The 16,595-nt window shown below is 36.6% G+C and overlaps 1 protein-coding gene across 1 annotated transcript in view; it reads left to right on the forward strand.

Moving 5' to 3' along the window:
* The first annotated feature begins 417 nt into the window (after window positions 1–417).
* Window positions 418–16,595, forward strand: part of Shoc1 (shortage in chiasmata 1) — a 121,120-nt gene continuing 104,942 nt past the window's right edge. The window contains exon 1 of the mRNA XM_047525047.1: window positions 418–543. Within this exon, the coding sequence (XP_047381003.1) occupies window positions 487–543 (57 nt within the window). The 5' untranslated portion in view covers window positions 418–486. The remainder of the gene's footprint in view (window positions 544–16,595) is intronic.

The following is a 16,595-nucleotide window of genomic DNA, read 5'->3' on the forward strand; positions in this document are numbered from 1 at the left end:
AGGTTGTTTTGATCACATCAGCACTGAGGAGGTTGATTAATATAAGCACACCCAGGTGATTTATCATTGGCCGTATTCAAATAAGTCCACGCACACAACGTGTGCACACGTGTTCCAGAGTGCTCCTGCTCGTGCCTGCTCATTTTAACCTTTGCCATGATAGGGCAGCTGGCTCCTCACCTGATCTCAACTGGCGTGGCCCCGCCCTCCAACTCCTGGAGGGAATATAAGCGGGCAGTAGGCAGAAGGCAAGGAGAAGCAGCTAGCAGAGAGAAGCAGCAGCTAGCAGAGAGAAGAAGCAGCTAGCAGAGAGAGTAAGCAGCAAGCAGTAAGAAGCAGCGGCAGAAGGCAGATCATAGAGTGGAGAACTGAGAACACACCTCTAGGTTGCATATCACAGATCGCAGTACGTGGGACGCATCACTAAGAAGCACCTCACATAGCACCTTTAGCACGCACCTCTAGTATGCACCTTTAGTTCGCAAGATGCAGGACGCACCTCTAAGAAGAAGCAGCAGAACTCTAAGAAGAAATAGATCTCTGGTAAGCGTAGAAGCCTGTCCTTCTCTAAAACTTTCTCTATAAGCAAAGCCTATCTTTCTCTTAAAGTCTCTCTTCCTCTATAAATTAGTGAATATAGGAAAAGTAGTTTATTCCCAGTCTGCCTCCGATAAATACCCGAGCAACTGTTGCTGCAGGTGGTAACAAATATCCGCGAGATTGTTGCCGCGGGCGGCGACACTCATTAGAGTTTTAAAGGGGCCATTAAAATATGCAAGAGTTCATAATTGGTTTTTTTCATATTTGGGTTTTTGAGGGGACTCATTCTAGTACTATAAAAAAAGGAAACTCAGAAGGATAGCAAAGAGGAGAACAGGTCGGGGGGAGTAATTAAGGGAACAAGATAAAATAGAAGGCAATGGAGAAAAACTCTCAGAAATCTCAAAGGATTTTTACAATTTAGAAATTCTTTAAGACAACTGTGAATTTGTTTCCCAAAGCAATAGTAGAATTATTATTACAGTTAGTGGCCTCAAAATACCAATTAAGATATAATTTTCATTTAAGTCATTCAGTTTTATAATCTTTCTTCTAATCAAGCATGAAAATAAACCAATTCTGAAATAACATATCAAAAGAAATATCAAAATGAACCAACATAATTTAAAATATCATGAATAATTTTAGTCCATCATGCCATAAATTTGCAAAAGAAGGAGCCCATAGGTTTTAACCACAAAAGAAGCTGAAGTCCCAGTAATAGTTGCCCACCGTTTGCATTCATAGAGAAAGAACTCCCCATCATTGCATGTATTCACAGGGAAAGTTTATTTTCCTCAAAATTCAGTACTCATCGAAAGGAGGATGTCCCTTCTAGGCAGTCAAGGATAAAAGGAAACTCACATAAAGGTTCAGAACTTTGACCAAAGGAAAATGAAGTTTTGAAATCAAGAGGACTTATCCTGACAGCCGAAACTGTGGGGAAGACTATGGAGTACAAAAGAGCTTCTTTTACTTGTAAGCACCTATACTTGTGTCCTTATTAGTGGAGGTAGAGATCACTTTGAATCCCACAAAGGATGCAATATAATATTGACCAATCCAAACTCAGAAACTGAACAAATGATTTTAGGTGGGTTGTTAGTAATTGCAGTTCAGGAGTCACAGGTTCGTAGGAGATATCCTTATCAATCAGTGTTCTGAGGAAGACTGGGAGAGGGAGCTTAGACTATTGAAAATGAGAGAAAACAGGACTGCATAACTGATAGGAGAAAATGGAAAGAATGCATAGCCAGGCGTGGTGGTAAGAGTATAGCAAAGCAACAACCACACAGAGGAGATGTATGGCTTTTAACACCTAACCAGATATATGGGTAAGTACCACAGGATGAAGCACTGGACCTGAGACACCCTAATTAAAGTCACGAGAACTGAATTCAGAACTTTCTCATTACTCTGGTATTATAGATGCCATGCAGCCATGTGAGGTTAAGGGGTGGAGAGTGCAGGCACAGGCACTAAAATGCTAAGCAGTCTGCACTTATCATCTCTATTTGTTCCTACTAAAGTCAGGTTCTCCTAAGGTCTTGAGAGAGAAACTTTTTTAAACTCTCAGATCTTATCCAGGAAAAGGCCAGGTTCTCCTCCCCTTCTTGAATCTTGACCTGCTACATTTTCTCTTATTAGTTTCTTAGTTTTTTTCTTTCTACTTCTATTCCTCCTCATACTTCCTTTGACTCTTGCCCTCATATTCATGCCTTTTTTTTCCCTTTTCTATGTTTATTTAACACAAATATTGGGTTGTTTCTGACTGGAGTAGCAAAGTGAAAGAATGGGCAAAGAGCCTCAAGAAAATTATCCATAGTAACTGAGTATATACATCCAGGGAGAGTATTGAAAAGTGTAATGAAAAGAAAATCCATTGATTTGCCAATAGCTGTCATGAGTCTAAAGATGAGAGGAAGTTGGGAAAAGTTGTACAAAATATCCCTGAGAAATGTCCCCCCCAAAATGCAGTACACAACCTTTGAGTGATTTCTAAGTAACTAGTCAAAAACCTTGGTTAGGAAAAACAAGAAAGCAATGCTTCTACCAGCTTCAGGTAGCCTGCCTCTGACTTCTTATGAGTATAGAGACTTCTACTAAATTCAGAATTGAGGAAATTGAAGGAACTTTGTAATATAATTACTCTGATTTTTTAAAATATGGGCCAAGGTTTCTTTTAGCTGAAAGTGATTTGAGCTTGCTATTTATCAAATGGTTAAAGTGTGAATGTTCAAAGACTAGGGTCTAACAATAAGAGGCAGATGCCAGATCTTGTGCAACAAAGATTGTTGAAGCAATCTGCCTGCCACTACCCACTTTTTTTGTTGATGAGCTATGCTGCAACTTCATTCCTGCAGATGTGTCTATTTTACAGAATTGGACTATTCATAACTTTAAAAAAAATCTTTTAGTTTAGATGGACACAATATCTTTTTATTTATTTATGTATTTATTTATTTGTTGGGGGCAAGACAAGGTGTTAAGTGGAATATGGCCAGCAGGCTATAAGGAAAGGACTCCTTTTCAAGGATGGGTAAAAATCAACATAAGCTGCTCCATTGGTTTTCTAGGCTGCCATGCCATTGTAGCCTAGACTGCATGACTTCAACAACAGAAATGTATTCTCTTCGGTTCTAGAAGTTAGAAATCCAAGACCAACATGTCAGCATGTTGTATTTACTTTTATGTGGTACTGAGGATTGAACCCAGCATCTCATGCATACTAGGCAAGCACTCTACCACTGAGCTACAGCCACAGCCTCATTCAAAGTTTTTATATTATCCTACTTCAACCAATCGAGTGAGAAGGCAGAGGCATGACTGAAGAAGAAAAGAAGAAATAACTCTCCACACAATCTGATTTTGGATTTGATATCACAACCTAAGAAAACTGGCATTTTACATGCTAGAGAGGTACATGATCTCAAAAATTCCACTCTATAATTTTTCTAGTTAATTTCGGAATGCTTATCAGAACCTACTTAGTGTCAACAATATTTCTCTAGTCATCTAGTATGAGGAAGTTTCAATATAAATGAAAATTTTAACTTGATAAAATGTGGTTATAAAATACTATATTGACAATCCCCAGCACCGCAAAAAAAAAAAAAAAAAAAAATACTATATTGAGCTGGGCATGTATCCCAGCGGCACAGGAGGCTGAGGCAGGAAGACCAAGAGTTCAAAGTGAGCTTCAGCAACAGCAAGGCATTAAGTAACTCAGCGAGACCCTGTCTCTAAATAAAATACCAAAAATAAAAAAAGTGGTTGAGTGCCCCGGAGTTCAATCCCCGTTACCCCCCACCTCCCCCAAAAAAACAACTACAGTGATGTGAACCCAGAATTTTGGAGATTAGAGTATTAATAAGTTGATTATGTAATTGATGCTTTTGAGAATAAAAGAAGCAAATTAATAATCACACTAGAGCAATAGGAACAAACTAAGGCTGACCCAGACCAATCAGGGAGGACAGTTACCCTAGTTACAAATCATAAATTTTGTGTGAACATAGTCAGAATTTGACCAAGTGGTAGTAAAATGGATGCTTTATCTGCACTAGTTTCTCAGTTTTCTTCCTCATTTCCCTAGAGTTTACTAATGTCTCCTCCAACATCTTTAGCAACTTTCTTCCTCATTCTTATCCATTAGAATGTGGGGTGAATTCAACATAAAAAACAACTAAAGTTAGTTTCACACATATTTGAACTTCAGCTGCTATCTATACTTGGAAAACAAGTGTATTTTTAGTGGAACTCCAGAGTGCTTAATAGTATGGCTGCTGGAAGTACAGCATTTATGTAAAAGATATTGTTTATATTCCCTATTTTCCTTTAGAGAAGGAATTTATCCACCCTTTCTAGGGTTTCAAGTCAAAAGCATTAGATTAATTATAAATTGAGTGAGGTTTTATGCAGGGTAGCTTGTGAATCAATAAACCTCTTTATCTTATGTGACTCTCACATGGCTTCTCCTGTCTCCCCAAAGCAAATGGGGAACAATTCTGCTTATTCATAAATTTGCGAATCCCATGCTGAATTCTTGAGATGGACACAGTATGCACATCATAAGACAAAACCATGTTTTCACAAGGCGAAAGAAAGAAATAGACCTTTAACTGGTCCAGTGCCCTCTGGGGGTCTTCAAGAAAATACTCTCAGCAGAAAGATCAGAGGGAAGACAAATGGTGGGAGAAAGATATGTTTTCAAATAACATTTGAAAACTGGCTTTTAAAGTGGAAAAGAGCAGGTCTTTACCCACATCTTAGAAAAAACCCTGTTCTCAAGTTCCTCTGTAAAAGGGATCTAGGAACGAAGTCATCTTCAAGTAGTGTCTCTATATTTGTTCTAGTCCCATGGGAATCACTGTCAGAAGAAAGAGAGCACACTCTAGAGAGAGACACTGTGATATGATAATAATAATCTAAAGCCAACACATGGTATTTACTAAGGATCAAGGACTGTCATGAGTAATTTTCATATATTATTTCAAAGAAAATTTGGGCTTGGAGTCATATAGACCTGAGTCCTGGTTCTTCCACTTTACAGCTATGTAGTCATGATGAAGAAGGTTCTAAAACTTCTCTAATATTGTTTCTTTGAATGTAAAATACTCTTAGGGTTGTCATGGAAATAGATTAGGTCACAAGCACCAGTAGGGTACAGGCACATAACGATCCTCTTCCTCTTATGTTGGACACTCGGTAAGCTTTAGAAGACACAAGTCAGTGTGTGGTGAAGATTGTTTGAAGGTAATTAAGCAGTTAGTCATTTTGATATTACATAATATGGGACTTTGCCACCAGTGCCCATTAACTTTAAGAATATATGCACCTCTTTTTGTTTGGGAAAAAATAATCCCCATTTCTATGACCTACTTTCTATAAACATTGAGAAGTGTGGGAACAAGGAACTTGATAGGATTCATTAAAGCCAAAGGTGACAGAACAAGAATGGCAAAGACTATTTATTATGCAGTATACATTAGGAGTTAATTTGCATTTCCTTTCAGGGTCCCAAGATTTAAGATTTTGTTTTCCCAGAAGGGCATTCATGGAGAGGTATCTAGATGTCTGAACTAAGTCACATGTTTATTTCTTATGAACTGGTGCTCATTAAAGTAGAGTGCTCCTCACATGGTTTTCTTTTATCAAAAACTTCAAATTTGCAACATTTGCAGCTCTGCTTATTACCAATGGAGTATGGATGGTTTATCTTGATAAGTCTTTGTTCTAAAAGACTTACTAATTAAAATAGTTGAAACCAGGAAATTGCTTTCAGATTGAGGCTGATCCTTGTAGTTAACCTAATTTTGTAAGCAAAGGAAGAAACATGAACACAGAAGACTACAGGACGTAGCCAAAGCCACAGCTAGTAAAGGGCAAGGATAAAGACTAGAATCAACAAAACTTTTGAATCTCAAATCACAGTACCTTGTCCAATAAACTTTTGTCAACCTTCAGTAATTTTAGGGGTCTGTTCTGTGGTTGTGCTTGTGGAATTCAGAAGTGGGTTTTATTATTGTTGTTCCTTTGTATAATATAATTAACAAAAACAAGCAAATTATATTTTAAAATTACACACATACAGAAACACACAAAACTATTGAGAAAAGTTCTTCACAGTGACCTACTGTGAAAATAAAAGGAAAATTATAACAAAAGCAACATTGAAAGAACTTCTCAAAATGGAGTCAGGAGGCCATTGTGGACACAGGACTCCTGCAAGATTCCCATTGCTGCCTAAGAATGTGGACATCGGTCACCTCTGCTCTTTGACCACAGGCATCAGGAACAACCAGAACACTGAACAATTACATTGCACCCAGGGGTTCAAGAGGTTATCACTCAGTTCATGGGCATTTCTAGTCTGTTTATACATTCTTTTCTTTTCTTCCCTCCTTCCTTCCTCCCTTCCCCTTCCTCCCTTCCTCTCCTCCCTCCCTCCCTCCCTCCCTTCTTTCCTTCCTTCTCCCTCCCTCCCTCCCTCCCTCCCTTCCTTCCTTCCTTCCTTCCTTCCTTCCTTCCTTCCTTCCTTCCTTCCTTCCTTCCTTCCTTCCTTTTTCTCTCTCCCTCATTCTTTTTTTTTTGTGTGTGCCAGGATTAAACCCAGGGGTACTCTACCACAGAGTTACAGTCCCAGCTATTTTTTATTTTTTGAGACAGAGTCTCATTAAGTTGCCTAGCTGACCTTGAACTTGCAATCCTTCTGCCTCAACCTCCCAAGGTGCTACGATTGCAGGCAGCAACCACCATTTTGCTTACCATACTCTTGTCTGGAAGTGAATTCATGAGGTATTTTTACTCTAGACAAGTAGTCATGTTCTTGTAACCTCACCTCCTTTAATATGAAAAAGGGGTTGGATCAGATAACCCTAAATGCCCTCTATCTCCAGCATTCTAAAATTATGGAATAATTCAACAACATAGGACTTATATCAGAGAGATATCCCATTGGAATATCAAATTGTTCCACAAGGAACAAAAAGAATGTCATTTTCCTTGGATATTAACCCAAGGAAACAACCCTGGAAATTAATCCTGTGATTGAAAAAAACACAGAAACTTCAAGTAGATTATTGAGCATTATGTTATTGACCAAAGAGAGTTGTCTCAATAGTTCCTATCTGTCTCTGATCTCTGTTTCTGGGGGATGAAAATCAATACTATCTAGATAGGCCTCTGCTATAATCTTTTATTTTCTTCTGTGTTCTACTTGGAGAACTAAATCAGAAGTCAGCAGACTTTTTCTGTAAAGAGCCTATAGTAATTTTAGGTTTTGCAAGACAAGAGACAGGATGAAGAATATTATGTGGGTGCTTATGTAACTATTTAAAATGTAATTATTTAAAAAATGTAGAACCATTCTTAATACCAAAAAATAGCGAGCTAGATTAGCCCACAGGCTATATATAGTTTGCTAATCCCTGGATCAGATCAATATTAAAGGGAAGAAGTCAATCTAGAGATATTTGCATTAGTCACTGAGGAATCTCCTACACTGAGCAAAACTGACCATCTGGAAAAAAATCTGAAGGTGCTTTCACTCACATGTCTGACACTTGAGCTGGGGTAATGTGAAGATGAGGGTTAAAAGCAGAACACCATCTCTGACATGACTCAGCTTCTCATAGCTTGGTTGGCTTCAAGCTAAATAGACTTCTTTTGTGACTCAGGGCTCCAAGTGTGAGTGAATGAGACAGAAAATACATTGACCCAGGCTTACTGTCCCACAGTTTCATTTATTCCCTACTACATTGGTCAAAGCAATAATAAGCTCACATAGACACAAAAGGAAGGGACATAGACCTCACTTATCAATGTCAAAGAATTTTAAGGACATGCTTCTAAACCACCATACTTTGAGGATCTCTGATTCCACATATCCAGCTTTTGGAACTTTTTTTAGCCTTTCTTTTGGATTTGGTGAACTTCTAGACCTCATCTCAAACTTAACATCAGTTCATCTCTCTTGCCTTTTTATGCTTGATTTCAGCATCACTTATAGTCTTTCATAAGAGGCTCTTTCCATTGGTATGGACATACAGAATGTTCACTAGATACATTATGCCCTCAGTCCTCTCCAGGGACAGGAATTTTACACAATATAACTAGGACTAGAGATTATTGGGGCACTCAGTTCATGGTGGGACTGTCTGTATAGCTAACGGTACTATAACCAGGGATGGTGATACAGCTCAGTTGGCAGAGTGCTTGCCTTGTAAGCACAAGGCCCTGGGTTCAATACTCAGCACAGAAACAAAAGGTACTATTACCAGAGATAAGTAGGAAGCTCTACTAATTCTACACTCTCAAGTGATTCAGTTGCTGGCAACTCACATCGCTGCTGGAATAACAAGAAAGTGTATCATTGGTTCATAAGTTCCATTTTCACTTGACTTTTCTATTTTTTTATTTCTACTCTAATCCATTGGTTATTCAGGAGCATGATGTTTAATTTGCACATATTTGTGAAGTTTGCAAGTTTCCTCCTGTTATTTGTTTCTGGTTTCACACCATTGTGATATAACTTCAATCTTCTTAACATTTGTTAAGACTTGTTTTGTGATCTGTTCTGAAGAATGTTCCTTGGATTTGAGAAGAATGTGTGTTCTGCTGCTGTTGGATGGAATGTTCTGTATGTATTTGTGAAGCCAGTATTAAGGACAGGTAGTTAGTGTAGAAATAGGGGATCGGGTCAAATCGAGGAAATGGAGGCCATGAAGCCATCTGCCTTTGGAAGTTGGAGACTGCCCCTGGAAGAATGGAATGTCAAGGATCTCTGGAGGCCATTGATTACCAAATTTACCTGCCTTTATCAAGGACTGCAAACAAGGGGCTGCTAATTGGTGCCCCCTGGGCCCTTATCTGCCTGAATCACCCTGGCCCTCCCCCTGCCCATAGCTTCTCACTTAATGCAAAACCAGGCCTAGTCACATAGGCAGGAAGGAGAGATAAGGGGGGAGAGATCTGGAGAACAAAAGAGACCTTAACCTATAAAAGATGTAGGGTGCGCTCACTTCTTGGGACTTTTAGAACAATAGCCATGGCCCCCTTCTTCCTGTCGGGAGAAGTCTGTATTATTACCTTTAAATAAAACCTGCTTAATATGCTTGCCTTGGCGTGCTTCTCTAGTGTTCAGTCTTCAACATTAGAGGGAGCAGAACTCATCACCAGTAAACGGCGGTATCATTTGTTCAGCACATTTGATCTCTTGTGTTATTTAAACCCACAGTTTCCATATTGATTTTCTGTTTCAATTAGCTATCCGTTATTAAAAGGGGGTACTGAATCCTCTATTGCCATTGTATTGTTATCTACTTCTTCCTTTAGTTCTGTTAATATTTGCTGTATAAATTTATGTACTTTGATATTGGGTGCTCATATTTTTACAATTGTTATATCTTTTGGATGAACTGACTTCCTTTATCATTATGTTTTGACTTTGTCTCTTATGACAGATTTTGACTGAAAATCTATTTTGTCTGATATAAGTATCAATTCCTGCTCTCTTTTGATTTTTGTTTGCATAGAATATCTTTTTCCATCTCTTTAGTTTTAGCCCATGTATGTCACTAAAGATACAATGAGTCTCTTGTAGGCAGACTATTATTGGATCTTGCTTTCTAAATCCATTAAGTCTCTCTATGTCTTTTGATTGCATAATTTAATTCATTTACATTTCAAGTAATTATTGATCAGTAAGGACATTTTGTTAATTTTTTGGTTCATTCTTTCTCTTTTGCTGTCTTTCTTGGTGATTTGTTAATTTTTTGGTAGTGGTGTGCTTTTATTCCTTCCTCTATATTTCATTTATCTCCTAGAGGTTTCTTTGTGATTACCATAGGCTTATATGTAATATTTTATAGTTATAATAGGTTATGTTAAGCTGATACCATCTTAACTTCAATCACATACAAAAACTCTACACTTACACTTCCATCCTCACATTTTAAGATATCCATTTCATACTTTACATCTTTTTGTACTTTTTGTAATTTGTTACATCCATTAACAAATTATTGTTATACTTTTGCTTCTAATTGTTTTCAGTAATTTCATATTTTAACTTTCATTCCAGAGGTAAAAGTGATCTACATACCACCATTACAGTAGCAGAGTCTTCTAAACTTGACCATATATTTACTTTTACCAGTGAGTTTTATACTTTCATATGTTTTCATGTTACTTGGTGTCCCTTTTGTTCCAATTTTAAGAACTCCCTTTAGCATTTCTTGTATGGCAGGCCTAATGGGGGCAAAAATTCCTCAGCTTTTGTTTATCTGGGAATGTCTTTTAATGTCTTCATAAATGTCTTTATCTCATTTATGAAGTTCAGTTATGTAGGATATATTCTTGGTGGGCAATTTTTTTTTTCAGTACTTTGAATATGTCATCCCACTTCCTTCTGAATTGCAAGGTTTCTGCTGATGGCCTATGGGCATCCACCTTCTTGTATGGGATGAGGTATTTTCCCCTGCCATTTCAAACTTCCTTTGTCTCTGTCTTTGGATAATTTGATTATAATATACCTTGGGATAATCTTCTTTGGATTGATATTGGTTGGGATTTTTTGAGCTTCATGAATCTGGTTGTCTACATATCCCTTGAGATTTGGAGAGGTTTTAGTCATTATTTATTTATTTATTTATTTATTTATTTATTTATTTATTTTTGTATCAGGGATTGAACCCAGGGCTGCTTAACCACTGAGCCAGTGCTTTTTTATATTTTATTTAGAGAAAAGATCTTGCTGAGTTGTTTAGGGTCTTGCTAAATTGCTCAAGCTGGCTTTGAACTTGCAATCCTCCTGCCTCAGCCTCCCGAGCTCCTGAGATTACTGGTGTGAACCACTGCACCCAGCTCCATTATTTCTTTAAATAAGCTTTCTTTCCTTCTTTTTCTTCTGAGACTCAAATAATATGTGTATTAGTCCACTTGATAGTCCCCATGGGGGTCATATGCTTTCTTTAGTCTCTTTCATTCTTTTTTCTTGTTATTCCTCTAACTGGTTTAAATGATCTGTCTTTGAGTTTGAGGTTCTTTCTTCACAAAATTGAATTTGCCATTGAAGTTCTTTATTGAATTTCAGCTCTGTCACTGTATTAGTTCTAGATTTCTGGTTTTGTTTTGTTTTTTTAATGGTTTCTATTTTCTTATTAAACTCATCTTATTCATGCATTTTTTCCTGATTTTGCTTAGTTGTCTACATGTATTCTCATGCATCTCATAGGGTTTAAGATAATTATTTAACTTATTTTTTAGGCAGTCTGTAGACTTCCATTTCTTTGGTGTCAGTTATTAAAACTTTATCAGCCCCCATCAGGTCCCTCCTCCCTTTTTTATCAGTCATGTTTGCCTGATTCTTTTTTAAAATTTGTTCTAATTAGTTATACATTACAGTAGAATGCATTTTTATCAAAGGAAAGTAGGAAGCTGAAACTCAAAACCTTGGTTCTTGTGTTCTGATGAAAGAAAATTTAAAGTCAGACACCAAAAGTTGTGCAAGAGAACTTTATCATAGGTGAAAATAAGGTAAAAGCAAAGTGAGGCTTAAGCAGAAAGCACGAGAGAGAGAGAGAGAGAGAGAGAGAGAGAGAGAGAGAGAGAGAGAGAGAGAGAGAGGACAGACTCCAAGCAGAGAACAAGAAAGGAGACAACACTGTCTTCAAGTGTTTTACTGTTTGATGTTTACTAGGAGAAATGGGAACCATTCTGTAGTCTTTGTCAACCAGGTATTCAACTCCTCCTTCACATCAGGCAGTGGAGTTTTTGACCTTAGTTTGTCCTCTTCAGAACTGTCATGGTGGCCATCCTATTTAGGGTGGGATTCATCTACAAGTCAATCCCATGTTAATGTGGGCACTGGGGTCAACAGCTGGTCAGAAGTTACCTTGGTGTGCCTGTGCACCTAAAAGAATCTTCCTTCCCAGACAATTGGAGACATGTACAGCTATAATTTCTAACTTCACATCAACCTTGATGGACTCTGTCAAGAGTTAATCCTTTTCTCTTGACATGATTTCCAACTAGCTCCCTTGCTTCTGTTTTGTTTTCTACATATTAACTGCCACCATTTGACTTTTTAAGATAAAGAAGAACCCTCAAGTAATTTAGAGAACACTTTATGACCTTACCTTGCATTTCACTGCACATTGCTAGCTACTACCTGACATTTTGACACATCATACATAAATGGATATAACTTCTCAATCTTCTAGTTGTACATGATGTTGAGTTACACCAGTCGTTTAATCACATATGCACATAGCGTAATAATGTCCAATTCATTCTACTATCCTTCCTCCCCCATTCTCCCTCCTCTCCTTTCACTACCCTCTGTATAATCCAAAGTACCTCTATTCTTCCCTAGCCCTCCCTACTTATTGTGAATTACCATCTGAATATCAGAGAAAATATTGGACCTTTTGTTCTTTGGGATTGGCTTATTCTGCTTAGCATAGTATTCTCTAGCTCCATCCATTTACCAGTAAATGCCATAATTTCATTCTTCTTTGTGGTTGAGTAATATTCTATCGTGTCTATATACCATATTTTCTTTTTCCATTAATCTGTTGAAGGGCACCTAGGTTGGTTCCATAGTTTAGCTATTGTGAATTGAGCTCCTATAAACATTGATGTGACTGCATCACTGTAGTATGCTACTTTTAAGTTCTTTGGGTATAAACCAAGGAGTGGGATAACTGGGTCAAAAGGTGTTTTCATTCCAAGTTTTCTGAGGAATCTCCATACTGTTTTCCAGAGTGGTTACACTGATTTGCAGTCCTACCAGCAATGTTTGAACGTACCTTTTCCCCCACATCCTCACCAACATTTATTGTTGCTTATATTCTTGATAATTGCCATCTTGACTGGAGTGAGATGAAATCTCAGTGTAGGTTTGATTTTCATTTCTCTAATTGCTAGAGATGTTGCATACTTTTTCATATGTTTGTTGATTTATTGTATTTCTTCTTCTGTGAATTGTCTGTTCAGATCCTTGGCCCATTTACTGACTGGATTTTTTTTTTTTTTTTTTTTTTTTTGTGGTACTGGGGATCGAACTCAGGGCCTTGTGCTTGCAAGGCAAGCACTCTACCAGCTGAGCTATGTCCCCAACCCAGTTTTTTTTTTTAATTCATTTTTATTGTAAATAAATGGGATACATCTTGTTATTTTTGTTTTTGTTTTTGTTTTTTTTTTGTTTGTTTGTTTTGGTGTTAAGTATTTTGAGTTCTTTATATATCCTGGAGATTAATTCCCTGAGGTGCAGGTGGTAAAGACCTTCTCCCACTCTATAGGCTCTCTCTTCACATTTTTTATTGTTTCTTTTGCTGTGAAGAAGCTTTTTAATTGATTCCATCCCATTTATTGATTCTTGATTTTATTTCTTGTGCTTTAGGGGTCTTGTTAAGGAAGTCAGTTCCTAAGCCAACATAGTGAATATTTGGCCTACTTTTTCTTCTATTAGGCACAGGGTCTCTGTTCTAGTGCCTAGGTCTTTGATCTACTTTGAGTTTTGTGCAGGGTGAGAGATAAGGGTTTAATTTCATTTTACTACATATGGATTTCCAGTTTTACCAGCACCATTTGTTGAAGAGGCTATCTTTTCTCCAAAAACATTGTGTGTTTTTGGCACCTTTGTCTAATATGAGATAACTGTATTTATGTGGGTTTGTCTCTGTGTCTTCTATTCTGTACCATTGGTATACATGTCTGTTTTGGTGCCAATACTATACTATTGTTATTATAGCTCTGTAGTATAATTTAAGGTCTGGTATTTTGATGCCTCCTATTTCTCTTTTCTTGCTAAAGATTGTTTTGGCTATTCTGAGTCTCTTATTTTTTCAAATGAATTTCATGATTGCTTTTTATATTTCTCTGAAGAATGTCATTGGGATTTTAATAGGAATTGCATTAAGTCTGTATAATGCTCTTGGCAGTATGGCCATTTTGATTATGTTAATTCTGCCTATCCAAGAGCATGGGAGACCTTTCCATCTTCTAAGGTCTTCCTCTATTTCTTTCTTTAGTGTTCTGTAGTTTTCATTGTGGAGGTCTTTCACCTTTTTTGTTATTTTGATTCCCAAATATTTTTTGAGGCTATTATGAATGGGGTAATTTTCCTAATTTCTCTTTCAGTGAATTTATCACTTATGTATAGGAATGCATTTAATTTATGGGTGTTAATTTTATATCCTGCTACTTTTCTGAATTCATGTATGAATTCTATAAGTTTTCTGGTGGAATTTTTTGGATCTTCTAAATATAGAATCATGCTGTCAGCAAATAGTGATAGTGTGAGTTCTTCTTTTCCTATTTGTATCCCTTTAATTTCTTTCATGTGTCTAATAGTTCTGGCTAGAGTTTCAAGGATGATCTTGAATAAAAGTGGTGAAATAGGGCATCCTTGTCTTATTCCAGTTCTTAGAGAGAATGCTTTCAATTTTTCTCCATTTAGAATGATGTTGGTCTTGAGTTTAGCATATATAGGTTTTATAATGTTGAGGTATATTCCTATTATCCCTACTAGTTTTTCTAGTGTTTTGAGCATGAAGGGGTGCTGTATTTTGTCAAATGCTTTTTCTGCATCCATTGAGATTATCATATGATTCTTGTATTTAAGTCTACTGATGTGATCAATTATGTTTATTGATTTCTCTATGTTGAACAAACCTTGCATCCCTGGGAGAACCCAACTTGATCATGGTGCACTATCTTTTTAATATGTTTTTGTATGAGAAGTGCCAGAAGCTTTTTTTTTTTTTGGTACTGAGGATTGAACCTAAGGGCACTTAACCACTAAGTCACATTCCCTGTCCTTTTTATATTTTATTTAGAGATAGGATCTCACTAAGTTGCTTAGGTCTTTGCTAAATTGCTAAGACTGACTTTGAACTCAGAATCCTCTTGCCTCAGCCTCCCAATCTGCTGTAATTATAGGCGTGCACCCCTGTGCCCAGCATTTTTGCCAGAATTTTATTGAGAACTTTTGCATCTATGTTCACCAAGAATATTTGTCTGAAGTTTTCTTTTCTTGAAGTTCTTTGTCTAGTTTTGGTATCATAGAATGAGTTTGGAAGGGTTACCTCTTTTTCTATTTCATGAAATTATTTGAGGGTATTGGTGTTAATTCTTATTTGGAGGTCTTGTAGAACTCAGCTAAGAATCCATCTGTCCTGGGCTTTTCTTAATTGGTAGACTTTTTATGGTGTCTTCTATTTCAATGCTTGAAATTGATTTATTTAAATTATTTATGTCCTCCTGATTCAGTTTAGGTTGGTCATATTTCTCTAGAAATGTGTTGATGCCTTCAAGATTATCTATTTTATTGAAGTATAAATTTTCAAAATAGCTTCTATTATCTTCTGTATCTGGCATGATATTTCCTTTTTCATCACAAAGTTTAGTAATTTGAGTTTTCTCTCTCTGTTTGTTAGCATGACTAAAGGTTTATCAATTTCATTAATTTTTTCAAAGAACCAACTTTTTGTTTCATTGATTTTTTGAATTGTTCCTTTGTTTCAATTACATTGATTTCAACTCTTGATTTTAATTATTTCCTGTCTTCTACTGCTTTTGGTATTGATTTGTTCTTCTTTTTCTAGGACTTTGAGATGTAATGTTAGATCACTTATTCATTGACTTTCTAATATTTTAATGAAAGAGTTCAATGCACTGAACTTTCTTCTTAGCACTGCTTTCATAATGCCCCAGAGATTTTGTTATGTTGTATTGCTATTCTCATTTACCTCTAAGTATTTTTTTTTATTTCATCCCTAATTTCTTCTGCTATCCATTCATCATTAAATAGTATATTAGTTAGTCTCCAGGTGTTAAAGTAGCTTATTTTTTTTTAATTTTATGGTTGATTTCTAATTTCATTCCATTATGATCTGACAGAACACAGGGTATTATCCCTATTTTTTGTATTTGCTAAGAGTTGCTTTGTAGCATGAGATATGGTCTCTTTTTGAGAAGGATTCATGTTCTGCTGAGAAGAAAGTGTATTCACTCACTGATGGATGATATATTCTATATATGTCTGTTAAGTCTAAATTATTGATTGTATTATTTAGTTCTATAGTTTCTTTGTTTAGATTTTGTTTGGAGGATCTATCCAATAGTGAGAGAGGTGTGTTAAAGTCACCCAGTATTATTGTGTTGTGGTCTATTTGATTCTTAAAATTGAGAAGGGTTGGTTTGATGTACATCAATGCTCCATTGTTCGGGGTACAAATATTTATGATTGTATGTCTTATTGATGTGTAATTTCCTTAAGAAGTATGAAATTTCCTTCTTTTCCCCTTCAGATTAACTTTGACTTGAAGTCCACTTTATTTGATATGAGGATAGAAACCTCTGCTTCTTTACATGATCCATATGAGTAATATGTTTTTTCCATCCTTTTACCTTCAGTCTGTGAATGTCTTTGCCTATGAGGTGAGTCTCTTGGAGATGGCATTTGCTGAGTCTTGTTTTTAAATCCAAATTGCCAGTTTATGTCTTTTGATTGATGAGTTAAGGCCATGAATGGTCAAGATTATTATTGA

Source organism: Sciurus carolinensis, chromosome 14, assembly GCF_902686445.1.
Source record: "Sciurus carolinensis chromosome 14, mSciCar1.2, whole genome shotgun sequence".
Classification (NCBI taxonomy): Eukaryota; Metazoa; Chordata; class Mammalia; order Rodentia; family Sciuridae; genus Sciurus; species Sciurus carolinensis.